Below are 12,611 nucleotides of genomic sequence, written 5' to 3'. Positions count from 1 at the left end.
GCCTTCCTTCATTATCCTTTAGTGGACCAATCCTTTCTCTAGTTACCCACTTGCTTTTTTATTAAGAATAAAATGCTTTGGGATTCTCCTTTTAATTCTGCTTGCTAAAGCTATTTCATGACCCCTTTTTAACCCGCTTGATTCCTCGTTTAAGACGTCCTACTCTTCTGATATTCCTCCAGGGTCTGTTCTGTTCTTAGCTGCCTCGACCTTATGTACGCTTCCCTTTTCCTCTGGGCGAGTCATACAATTTCTCCTGTCATCCACGGTTCACAAATCTTGCCCTTCCTATCCTTTGCCTTCGACAGGACATGCATATTCTGCACTATCTTTAACCTATCTTTGAAAGCCTCCCACATATCAAATATGGACTTCCCTTCAAATAGCTGTGTCCAATCCACATTTCTGAGCTCCTGCCTAATTTTGATATAATTGGCTTTGGCCCAGTTTAGTACTCTTCCCTTAGGACCACTCTCATCTTTATCGATGAGTATTCTAAAACTTGCAGAATTGTGGTCACTGTTCCCAAAGAAATCCCCCATCACAACTTCTACCACTTGTGCTGGCTAGTTTCCCAGTACCAGGTCCAATATGGCCCCTTCCCTTGTCGGACTATTGACATACTGCTCTAAAAAGCTCTACTGGATGCTTCTTACAAATTCTACACCATCCAGACCTCTGACACTAAGTGTATCCCAGTCAATGTTGGGAAAATTAAAATCTTCCATCACCACTACCCTATTGCCTCTACATCTGTCCATAATCTGTTTACCTATTTGTTCTTCTACCACACGCTCACTGTTGGGAGGCCTGTAATACAGCCCCAACAGTGTAACTGCACCCTTCTTATTTCTCAACTCCACCCATAATGCCTCACTACCTCCATAGTGTCCTTCTTTAGCACAGCCGTGATATCGTCCCTGACCAGCAATGTAACTCCACCCCCCTTTTACTTCCCTCCCTGTCCTATCTGACGCGTCTATATCCTGGAACATTTAGTTGCCAATCATCATGCTCTTCCTTCAACCAAGTCTCTGTGATTGCAATAACATCATACTCCCAGGCACCAATCCAAGCCCTAAGTTCATCTGCCTTGCACACTATACCCCTTGCATTAAAGTAGATGCATTTCAGGCAACCAGTTGTTTTGCGCTCATCTGCCCTCTGACTACTCTTCCTTTATTAATGCTATCTTCATAATTCTTAGTCTCCAGTCTCCACCTCGCTGCCTACTTGTTTTCTCTTCTGGTTCCCAGTCCCCTGCCACATTAGTTTAAAACCTCCCCAACAGCAGTAGCAAAAAATTAGAATTGATCCCTGTGATCCTCGATGCATTTCAGTGGGAATGGTTTCTCTCTGCCTATTGTGTCCAGACCTCTCATGATTTTGAAAACTTCTAACAAGTTACCTGTTAGCCTTCTCCATCTCAAACAAAAACCACTACCCCAAGCTTTGTTCATCAAGGAAGTGTCTCATCCCTGAGCCATTCTCGTAAATCTGTCGCCAGTGCATTCACATTCTGCTTATATTGTGACACCCAGAACTGTACACACTAGTCCAGCTGTGGTCTAACCAGTGTGTTGTTCAGGTTCAGCATAACCTCCCTGTTGGTGTACTATATGCCTTTCTTTATGAACCCTAGAATATTGTTTGCTGTATTTTGTTCTGTTTTGTATTTCATTTTGTACTGTTCCTCCATGTTCTTTGTATTAAAGTGCACACTACTCGCCATTGAATGTCATCTGCCACTATTCACTCACTCTAATGATATAGAAGAATACAGCGCAGTACAGGCCCTTTGGCCCTCGATGTTGCGCCGATCCAAGCCCACCTAACCTATACTAACCCACTATCCTCCATATACCTATCCAATGCCCGCTTAAATGCCCATAAAGAGGGAGAGTCCACCACTGCTACTGGCAGGGCATTCCATGAACTTACGACTCGCTGAGTGAAGAACCTACCCCTAAATTCTGTCCTATATCTACCCCCCCTTAATTTAAAGCTATGCCCCCTTGTAATACCCGACTCCATACGCGGGAAAAGGTTCACACTGTCAACCCTATCTAACCCCCTAATCATCTTGTACACCTCAATCAAGTCATCCCTAAACCTTCTTTTCTCTAATGAAAACAGCCCCAAGTGTCTCAGTCTTTCCTCATACCATCTTCCTTCCATACCAGGCAACATCCTGGTAAACCTCCTCTGCACCCGTTCCAGTGCCTCCACGTCCTTCCTATAGTATGGCGACCAAAACTGCACACAATATTCCAGATGCGGCCGCACCAGAGTCTTATACAACTGCATCATGACCTCAGGACTCCGGAACTCAATTCCTCTACCAATAAAAGCCAGTACGCCATATGCCTTCCTCACCGCACTATTTACCTGGGTGGCAACTTTCAGAGATATGACAATATTATTTTGAAATTCTGCACTGTCCTCCTCATAGCTTACAATTCTCAAGTTTTGCATTGTCTCTAAACTTTGAAATTATACGTGTGCACCAAGATCTAGATCATTAATAAATATAAGGAAAAGCAAGTGTCCCAATACTGACCCTTGAGGAACTGCTCTACAAACTGCCTTAAAGCCTGACAAAAAAGTCATGAGCCATACTCTGTTTTCTTATTCCTCAACCAATTTTGTATCTGTGTTGTTTTTGTCCCTTTTTTAATCACCTCTCTCTGTCTGTTGTGTGATACTGTATAAAATGCCTTCAGAAAGTCCATATACACCACATTAACAGTCGTCACCTCATTTAAATCTTCAAAAGACTCCAGATCGGTGAGACACCATTTTCCCTTAACAAATCCATTCTGACTTTTCATAATCAATTTATATTTTCCATGGCACAATTAATTCTATCCAGACTAATTGTTTCTAGATGTTTCCCCGTAGTTAAACTGACTGACTTGCATTGCAGTGTTACTCTGCACCTTTTTGTTTTGAACAAAGGTATATTTGCAATTCTCCAGTCCTCTAGCATCACCTCCAAATCCAGGGCAGATTAAAAGATTATAATCAGTGCCTCTGTCATGTCCACTCTCTGTTCCTTCAATATGCTTGATGCCTCTCATCCACTACCAATGCCTTGTCAAGTTTAAGAACCATTAGCTTATCCAAAAAAAAATTCTTCTCATCATTGTATTTCCTCAACTGTCACCATGGCTTGGGCAGCATCTGCCTTGTAAGTAAAAACATTCACTTAGCACCTCAACCATGCCTCTTGTCTTAAGTGTAAATCCGTTTTAGTCCCTAATCAACTCTACTCTGTCTTTCATCACCTTTTTACTTTTGATATATTTATAGAAGACTTTGGGATATCCTTTTATGTTAGCTGCCAGTCTATTTTGATAATCCCTCTTTGCTGCTTATATTTGCTTTATCACCTCGCCCTTCTGCAAGTTCTGTGTTCTTCTTGGTTCTCAACTGTCTTTATGACCTGACACCTGTTATAAGCAAATGTTGTCCTTTTTAAATTAGTGTATGTCTACTTTGTCATACAGGGAGCTCTGGACCCTTGTTTCTCCTACCTTTTCCCTTCTGAGGAATATACTTTAATTGTGCCAAAACCAACTCTTTGAAAGTAGCTTCAGCTATTATTTTTACTGCTAACCTTCACTTTCAATCTATCTGTACTGTTACCCTAAACTTTATGATTACAACAATCACTGACTCCTAAATGTTGCCCACTGTCACTTGATTTATTCAACAGTTCACTCCCAAAAACCAGGACTAGTAGTGCTTCCTCTCTTGTTGGATTGAATGCAAATTTCTCTAAGAAGTTCTCCAAATGTCCCTCATTATATTTGCAGTATCACTATCTCAGTCGATATTCAGGTCATCAAAGTCCTTCTTTGTAACTATTCAATGATGTTTATACCTCTGTAATTTCCTTCCAGATTTTGTCCTCTATATTCTTCCAGATTTTGTCCTCTATATCCTTCCCTTGCCTGGCGATCATGCATTACAGTGGACAATGTAATAGTACCCCTTTTATTCCTTAGCTCCAGCCAAATTGACACTGTCCTTGAAGCCCCTCCCTGTCCTTGAAAAAGCCACTACTTCTCCTTTTCTTCCTCTTTCCTGTCTTTTCTGACTACTTTGTAACCAGCAGGGTTTAACATCCAGATCTGCCCTTCCTTAAGCTATGTCTCCTGTAACTCCCCAATCTTAGCAACTATGTTCCATACATTCTCATACATGATGTGTAACTCTGATTTAGACTTCATTACTTTGTCTGACTTCACCTGTTAACTTATTACTTCTATTGTAGCGCTATCTGGCTATCCCAGCATTTCATGCACTTTAGTATTAGTTTCTAATGTTTTCTTTTGGTTTCCACGGCCTTGCTGATTTAGTTTTAAACTCTCCCCAAGAGTATTGCAGAATACCTCATAAAGGACCTTAGTCCCAGCTTTGCTCAAATACTCAAATGGTATGTTTATCATAAAATGCAATCCATCTGGAATGTGCAGGTGTCACCTTCAGAGCCAGTTTCTGTGTCCCAAGAATTTAAAGTTCTCCCTCATACACCATCTCTCATGTTTTTGCTCACTTGCATGTGGGAAATTGTTTGATTCTATAATAAATGATAGAGTAAATGAACACTTTGAAATTTTTGAATTAATCTGGGAGAGTCAGTATGGATATATGACAGGTAGGTTATGCTTGACAAACCTCTTTGAATTTTATGAAGAGGTGACTAAGGTATTAGATAGGGGATTGTCTTAGATTATGTTTATATGGACTTCTACAAGGCATTTAATAAAATACCATGTTAGAGGCTGTTAACTCTGGTGGAAGTTCATGGATTTAAAGACACATTATTGGGAAATTGGTTGAATGGCAGGTGACAAAAAATAGGACAGGTACTCACATTGGCAGGATTTGATGAGTGGTGTCCCCCACAAATCTGTTAGATCTCAATTATTCACATTATTTATCAATGATTTGCATTGGAAGCTGTATATCCAAATTGGCTGATGACACAAAGTTAGAAAGCATTGTACAGAGTGCAGATGATAACATAAAATTGCAAAGAGAAATTGATAGATTGTGAATCAGCAAAGTTGTGGTAGATGGAGTTCATTGGAAGCGAGTGTAAGGTTATCCATTTTAGACCGAATAAGAATTGATCTGGGTAATTTCTACATGGTATGAAGTTAAATACATTGGATGTCCAAAGAGAGTTTGGGTTCAGGTCGATCTTGAAAATGTCGTCATCAGCAGCTGCAGAAAAGAATCAAGGACACTAATGAAATTATGCCTTTAGAATTTGGGGACTGAAGGAGAAGTTATGCAACAGTCATACAAAACTCTGGTTAGACCTCACTTGGAATACTGTATGTAGATACAAGCAGCACACCTTAGGAAGGACATATAGGCATTGGAGAAAGTATAATAACCGTGGTTGAATGACACAGCTGACTCGATGGGCCAATTGGCCGAAGTCTGCTCCTATATGAACTTACGAACTTATAACATAGGTTTACAAGACTGAAAGCTGAACTTCAGGGGTTAGGTTGTAGTATACAAATTGTCCATTTTCATCAAATTCAGAAGGTTAATGGGATATCTGATTGAAATCTTCAAGGTATTAACAGGAAAAGACAGGGTTAGTAAAGGTAAACTGTTTCCACTGGTTGGAGATTCTATAATTAGTAGATATTAGGGCATGACAATTTACGAGAGATATTAGGAACTACTTCTGACAACAAGGGTGGTAGATGTTTGGAACACTCTCCCACAATGGCTGATAATGTTGGATCAATTGCTAATTTTAAATCTGAGTTAGATACATTTTTGTTAAGCAAAGGGATTAAGGCATATAGGTCAAAGGAGGTCGGATCATTGAATAATAGAACAGACTCAAGGTGCTGAATGGTCCATTCTTGTTCCTGTGTTCCTAACATCGACCACAACCTGATGGTTTTAACCGTCCCTCAGAACAGATTGCTGTAGCTGTTTTGGAATGAATCTGACTCTGACCTGTGCATTGCCTCATTTCCAAACAGCTGGGGAACACACGGTGCCATGGGGTTGGCTCTTATTGCACTCCTTTAAGGATCCATTGCCCTCTCTGATATCCAGAATGGAAAGCCAGTTTGTGAACTGAACCTCTAGGGAATCTTGCAATACCTGATTTGTTTCTCTTGCACTGCCTGTGGACATCCATTTCCACTCTTTTGACTGCTTTTCGGAATGTGCTTTCCATGGAGTTATCTGTTTCAAAAACACACTTTAGTGGCTCTAGCCATTTCTCAAGCTCTGAAACACAGCTCAACCTTATGCAGATGGGGATACTTGCTGCATGTGGACACTTAGGTCATGAGAAGTGTCCACGATCCCCAATGCCATAGGGTTGAAAATCCACGGTCTATCTGTTCCGCCATATCTTACATTATACTTTTTAATGTTGTTTTACTTACTGCTACTTTAACTGAGTTTAACCTTGAACGAACTAAAAACTGAAGGTTAGTAAAGAGCAGAAAATCTATAGCGCCTTACTTTCCAATCATTTCCCCCTCTTGAGCCTATAAATTCTTCATTTGTCTTTGCTATTTTTAGATATGTATGTTAAATGTATGAAATCACTAAATTAAAGCACAGTCCCTAACAGCTGCTGAAAAACCATGCAACTCGTGACTTGCTATCATTTGCTAGAAACATTTAAAAAAAAAAGGAATTGGAGTGGGCCATTCGGTCCTTTTGAGCTTGTTCTGCTCGTCAGTATGAAAATGGCTGATCCTTCAACTCAATAACCTGTTCCTGTTTTCACCCTTTACCCTTGATCCCTTTAGCCCTAAGAACTACATCTATCTCCTTTTTATGAAAGCATTCAATATTTTGGCCATAAAAGCTTTCTATGGCAGACAATTCCACAGACTCACCACTCTCTTTGGGTCAGGAAACTTCTCATCTTAGTCGGAAGATTTTGACCGGTGACCAGGAGACTTTTGAATGCATCATAGTTAACATTTTGTTCTCCTTTTCTTCCCTTGATGTTCGACCTTTGTTTTTCTTTATTTATGGTAAGATGCTGGTTGCCCTTCCATGTTGTTATCAAGTTTAACTTTCTGCAAGTGATGACATAAAGGTGTTTGAGCAGGAGGAAGTTTACCTTTTTTAAGTTGTGAAATTGTCCACTGCACCAAATTGCTCCCCAACTAAATGATTTTCACTTGGCTTTAAAAAAAAACCTTTATTTCCTAAGTGATTTGATTAGAACCAGCAACTAAGTTGTTATGTTGGGTGACTGGTTTCTTGCCAGATTTCTATTTCATCCAAGATGGCGGTGGAATAGGAGGTTTCAGTTGGAGCTCGTCTGCTCCATACATTTATCTTTTTTGTTCTCTTTTGTTTTTCTCTTCTTGTGTTTTTTTAACCTCTTTCTTCTCGGTGCCTAAACTCCTGGCCTCAGCACGACTGAGACTCCCGGCCGAGTACAGACCCACGTGGCTGTCTTTTGGTGGCACGTGGGAGTGTCTCAGCCCGGTGTGGTAATTTTTCTGTAGCACATGGCGGGGGTCTTTTGACCTGGCATGGCTTCAGTGTGGGCATCCAGTCTTGAGGTGATCCCAAAGTAGTCCCCTGACTTTGACAGCCTTAAGGCAAAGTCTGGTGTTTCTGGAGTCCAGGCCCAGCATGCGTTGGTAGAAAAGTTGTTCTCCACTTTCTATTTCTCTCTTTTTTACTTTATTCTTGCAATCTGTAATGCTGCATTTTTTATTTCTTTATTTTGTTAATATTTTTTCCATCAAAGATTGTGCTGAATAATCAGCATCTAGGTACTTTTGTACTTCAGAGTTGCCATAAGTGGTGACTTGTCAACTTTTCTCTGTATTCACTTGAGAACATGTGACAATAAAGCTAATTCAAATGCATTATTTGAAAACAACAATTATCTCATGTATATTCACACAATGTTTTATTACAAAAGTTGGAGAAGATTTGGTTTTGTAAAACTGAGACTGGCTCATCGCTGAAGGCAGATTTACATTGGGCAATGTGTTAACTACTGATTGATTGTGTGTGCGTGTTTGTGTGTGTGTGAGAGAGAGATATTGGTCATATGATTGAACAGTCCATTTCATTTGTGCCGACCTGAAAGGGAAATAGCATGTAATCATGAATGCTACAATGCAAAATAAGCTTGTGAAGTATTTCTGACTTTTTTAACACCACGTTCTCGCTTTATACTGCTGGGTTGCGGTAACTTGGGAACAGATATTTGACTGCATCATACGACTGAGTTAGTATTCAGTTTTCTAACCAAGTTCAGACATGTCATGATTGAAATTCAGGAAAAATGATTCATTGTTGTCGTGACTTAAGTTTCATACTGACTTCAGTGGCTGTCTTATCGAATAAAGGAAAACAGAATGGTCAAGTTCCCAATAATGAAGGTGAGTAAAACAAATGTTGAAGTGGTGAAGCCAGGGAATGAAATGCTGTTGTTGAACAAAACATTTATCATGTATTTAAGTTTGTAAAGTTTGTGAGATTGATTGTTCTGTTGTGAAACTTCAACTGCCTTGTATGAGTCTATGCTGCTTCCTCTTCTCCCGAGTAAGTCTTGATCCTTTAGAGGCTTATTTTTTAAAAAATAGTGAAGCTAAAACAACCGCACACCTGTTGTTATTTTGAATTGGAATAATCACATTTTTGCTCAAGAAACTAAGTTGATTGTTGGAAATAAATAAGTAAATTAGTCGTCGTAAGCTCACTTGTCTTTAAGTTCAAAAATAAACTTCATTCATAAAAATTTTCAATGTGTGTTCAAAGGATCCAAAAACAATTTTGCACAGTCTTTCCAGAAGGAACAAAAAAACAAACAACACATTAGAATTTGAAGTTTCTCAGAGCTTCTCTGCGGTTGCAAAACAAAGGCATTTTCTAGTCAGACAGGAAACTATTTACATTCATTCTGCGGTAATGAGAGCATCTGACAACTGGCCCTCATTATACTTTGGCAGAAAGACCTTAGATGGTGAGCTTTCCCCACTGTGCCTTGGCAGTAGCTGCCCTAAGCTTTAGCACGTTCCTCAGCACATAGTCCTGGACCTTGGAAGGTGCCAGTCTGCAATACCTGGTTGTGTCAACTCTTTACATTGAAAGGCCAACAAATCTCTGGCAGACTAAGGACCGTCTTTTTCTGAATTTATGATCTTCTAAGTGCAGTTGATGTTTTTGGCTTGGTGTGCATCCCAGGGAACAGACTGTAGAGAATAAAGTCATGCGTCATTGATCTGCTCAGGGTTGCATGTATCTCCAGACCTTCTTTGCAAAGGCACATTCCAGCAGGAGATGTGTGACACTGTCTTCACCAGCACAGCCACTTCAAGGGCAGTGTGCAGTGACATACAGAGACTGAACATGCGTGAAAGACCTGATGGGAAGTGTCTTTTGCACCACCAGCTAAGGTATGTCTTGGTGATTGTTGGAAAGTTCCGGTAATGAGGTGTGTGACATTTCCACTCTGAACCACCTGACAGGATTAACCCTTTCCTTTTCCTGTAGGGTCTGGAAGACTCTGCTTGTTGACCACTTTCTGATGGATTTGTGGTCAGAGGTGTTTTCCTTTGCAAATTTTTCCACAAAGGATAGTCGTAGCAAAAGTGAAATGATGGAAATCCAGATTGAATAAGGAAAATGATGGAACTTCTCAGCAGGTTAAGCAATATGTGTGAGAGAGAAATCAGAGGGAACATGTTGGATCAGTGTTCTTAGATAAGATGAGGAATCGATACAAGATCACTTCTAGCTTTTCTGTTTTGCCAAATTGTAACATTGAGTCACCATTAAAATTATACTACTCGGAATTGAGAGGTCCCAAAACAAGTACAAGCAATAAGCCTACTCCGCCAATTCTGCCACCTTCTGGTGATACTAGGATGAACTTCCCAGATGATCTTGTCACAGGATGCATCTCTGACAAAAAAACAACCTTTTCTCAGAATGCTGGAAAGGGAAGGAAGGGGAAGATGTGTTCCGTGGTATGACACTGAATGCAGATGAATTTGGAATGTGGTTGTGTAGGATTGAGTTTTTTTTCAATAATTTTGACGAGAAATTGCATTTTATATATTGTTTAATTGTGGTTAGTAGTAAAATGCTTCCTGTAAGGAAGAATAACATGGCCAAAGTCTAATTAAGGTCATGAGTTTATGGCTTTAATATTTCTGTGGTCCTAACTAATGCAAATTTCTGTTAACAAATATAAAAATTATTTTACTCAAGGGTACAACTATGTTTTAAAATAATTGATTTTTATTTATTTGTTTGTTTTGTTACTTTGAGCTTTTTTGTTTAGGCATCAACAGTTATCATGGAATAATGTGTTTATTTAGCTAAAGGATATTAAGAGATTTTGGAGAATATTTGTTTTTATCAATTGGGACATATGGAATAACTTACTCACTGGGGGGTGGCACTATATACTCATAAGCAGTCACACGCATGATTTCATTAGTGTTACATTATTAGTAAGAAATAAGTTGAGAAACTGATGTTACAAGTCTTGCAACTGAGTTGAGGAGGAGCCTCTTCACCCAAAGGGTTGTGAGTCTGTGGAATTCCCTGCCCAATGAAGCAGTTGAGGCTATTTTGTTGAATGTTTTTAAGGCAAACAAATTTTGAACAGTAAAGGAATTAAGGGTTACGGTGAGTGGGCGGGTAGGTGGAGCTGAGTCTACAAAACGATCAGCCATGACCTCATTGAATTACAGACCAGGCTCAATGGACCATATGGTCGCCTCCTACTCCTATTTATATTCTTATGTTGTTACTCACCTGTCAAAGAATGAATCTGGATGCAACCAGAAGTGATGTCACAAAGATGATCATTGCATTTGATGGAACTATTTTGGAATTAGGCGCACCCAGCTGATCTGTTCTCAATACATTTGGCAAACCAGTCCGAGTCATAGCTAGAAATAAGCAGTAGTTTTTAGTGACTTGTACACAAATAAGACAAAAGAATAACTTCAGCCAACAGAAAAGAACAAGGCCATGTGTACAATCAACCAGTGTTGCGAGCTGGTGTCCACTGAAGTGGATTGACTGAAAGCCATTGCTTTTGTTGAGCATTATTTCTTTTGCACTTTCTCTTGATAATCTTAACAAATTTTGTGAAAATGTACATGTACCCGGAATGAGTCTTGTAACAACAAATCAGGAGCTGTATACTTTCAAATTGGCTTTCTCAAACTTAGTCTTTAATTCCAATTGACTTAAATTAAAATTAGATTAAATTAAAGTGAGCTCCAGAACCTTCCAGTGCAGTGGAGGTGAGCAAACCTAGTCATGATTCTGACCCAGAGTGAGCACAGAAGAGCAAGAAACGGAAAGGATACATATTAGGTTCCTGCCAGTCATCGTAAAGGAAATCCTCAGTTGAGCATAAAGGAAGCAATGTCAGAAATGTTAGAATGAAAAGAATAGCTACATTGAGGCAGGGAAACAGATATGAAGTGGAGTCATGACTAGGAGTGCAGTCTGCGTGCATCAGTGTAGTCGTGGAGTTGGTGGGCTTGCAGTGAGGATTGGAGACAGGAATTCATGGAACTGAATAATGTGAGATGGAAATTTAAACAAATCTGATGAAGTGTAAGTCTAAGATCAGAAAATAACAGAGAATACAGTTATCAGCATTAAGAGGGGGAGCGTGGGTGAAAGCTGAGGAGAGCACTTGACCAGGTTTGGACTAGGACACGTTCTACATTGCATGAAAAGATGGGGCACCATGAAAGGTTGTCTCTTTTTCTTCATTATCTAGTTAAATGTGTGTAAGCCTAAGAGTGCCTGAGACCTTGCAGTTTATTTGCAAGAAAAAGGGGTATTCTGTGTTTGTTTTAAAAATTGCATTCACATGGCATGATAGTGTAAAATGCCTGACAGTCAGTAACAGGATTGAGCACTGTTACATTTGAAATGTAGTTACTGGTGTACAGTTTACATTACAGTTTCCAAATCTGTTATATTTTTCTTTTCAATGTTGCTAATTTCCTGTGCCCTCACCCCTAAAAATAAAGGGGAATTAAAATTGATGTACTGAAGTTGAAATATTTGTTGTTCAAACCGTCCAGATATGTTATTATAAAATTCTGGAGTAGGTGAGACTTGAACCCAGGTCTCTGTTTCAGAGGGTACAGGGCCCCAAGTGCCAGAGTAGTGTTGAAGTCAATTGTGATGTCATGCATTTGACCTAGCTGAAATCAACCAATTAAATTCTGGACCAACGTGTGCTGCATTAACAAACTGAGCCCAGAGTACTTGGGTTGAAAGAAGGCTTATGCCCGAAATGTCGATTCTCCTGTTCCTTGGATGCTGCCTGACCTGCTGCGCTTTTCCAGCAACACATTTTCAGCTCTGATCTCCAGCATCTGCAGTCCTCACTTTCTCCTCCAGGGTACTTGGGTGTCATTCATAAAAGCAAATGCTAATGTCTCAGGAAAAATGCTGAAGCTTAGCATACAAAGCAACAACTCTAATTATTTGTTAAATTTAAGAAATGTTGGCTTCAATTCCTATACAAATTAAGTTTACACTGAAAAACCTGCAAAAGGTATTTAACGTGTTCAATGGGAATGTTATTGTACTCATTT

At 39.6% G+C, this 12,611-nt stretch overlaps 1 protein-coding gene across 19 annotated transcripts in view; it reads left to right on the top strand.

Moving 5' to 3' along the window:
- nedd4l (NEDD4 like E3 ubiquitin protein ligase) overlaps positions 1-12,611 on the top strand; it is a 497,553-nt gene that overhangs the window by 293,190 nt on the left and 191,752 nt on the right. Inside the window, exon 1 of one of the 19 annotated variants that reach the window (XM_043678534.2) lies at positions 8,086-8,411. The exons of the other annotated variants lie outside the window; for them this stretch is intronic. Within the exon in view, the coding sequence (XP_043534469.1) occupies positions 8,388-8,411 (24 nt within the window). The 5' untranslated portion in view covers positions 8,086-8,387. Of the gene's footprint in view, positions 1-8,085; positions 8,412-12,611 lie in introns of those variants that run through there. 19 annotated transcript variants of the gene reach the window in all.

This window comes from Chiloscyllium plagiosum, unplaced genomic scaffold, assembly GCF_037043375.1.
Source record: "Chiloscyllium plagiosum isolate Xiang-an unplaced genomic scaffold, Cpla_swu_hap1 HiC_scaffold_1, whole genome shotgun sequence".
NCBI classification, from domain to species: Eukaryota; Metazoa; Chordata; class Chondrichthyes; order Orectolobiformes; family Hemiscylliidae; genus Chiloscyllium; species Chiloscyllium plagiosum.
Note: the sequence above shows the minus strand (reverse complement) of the source record. Positions and strands in the feature narration are given on the sequence as shown.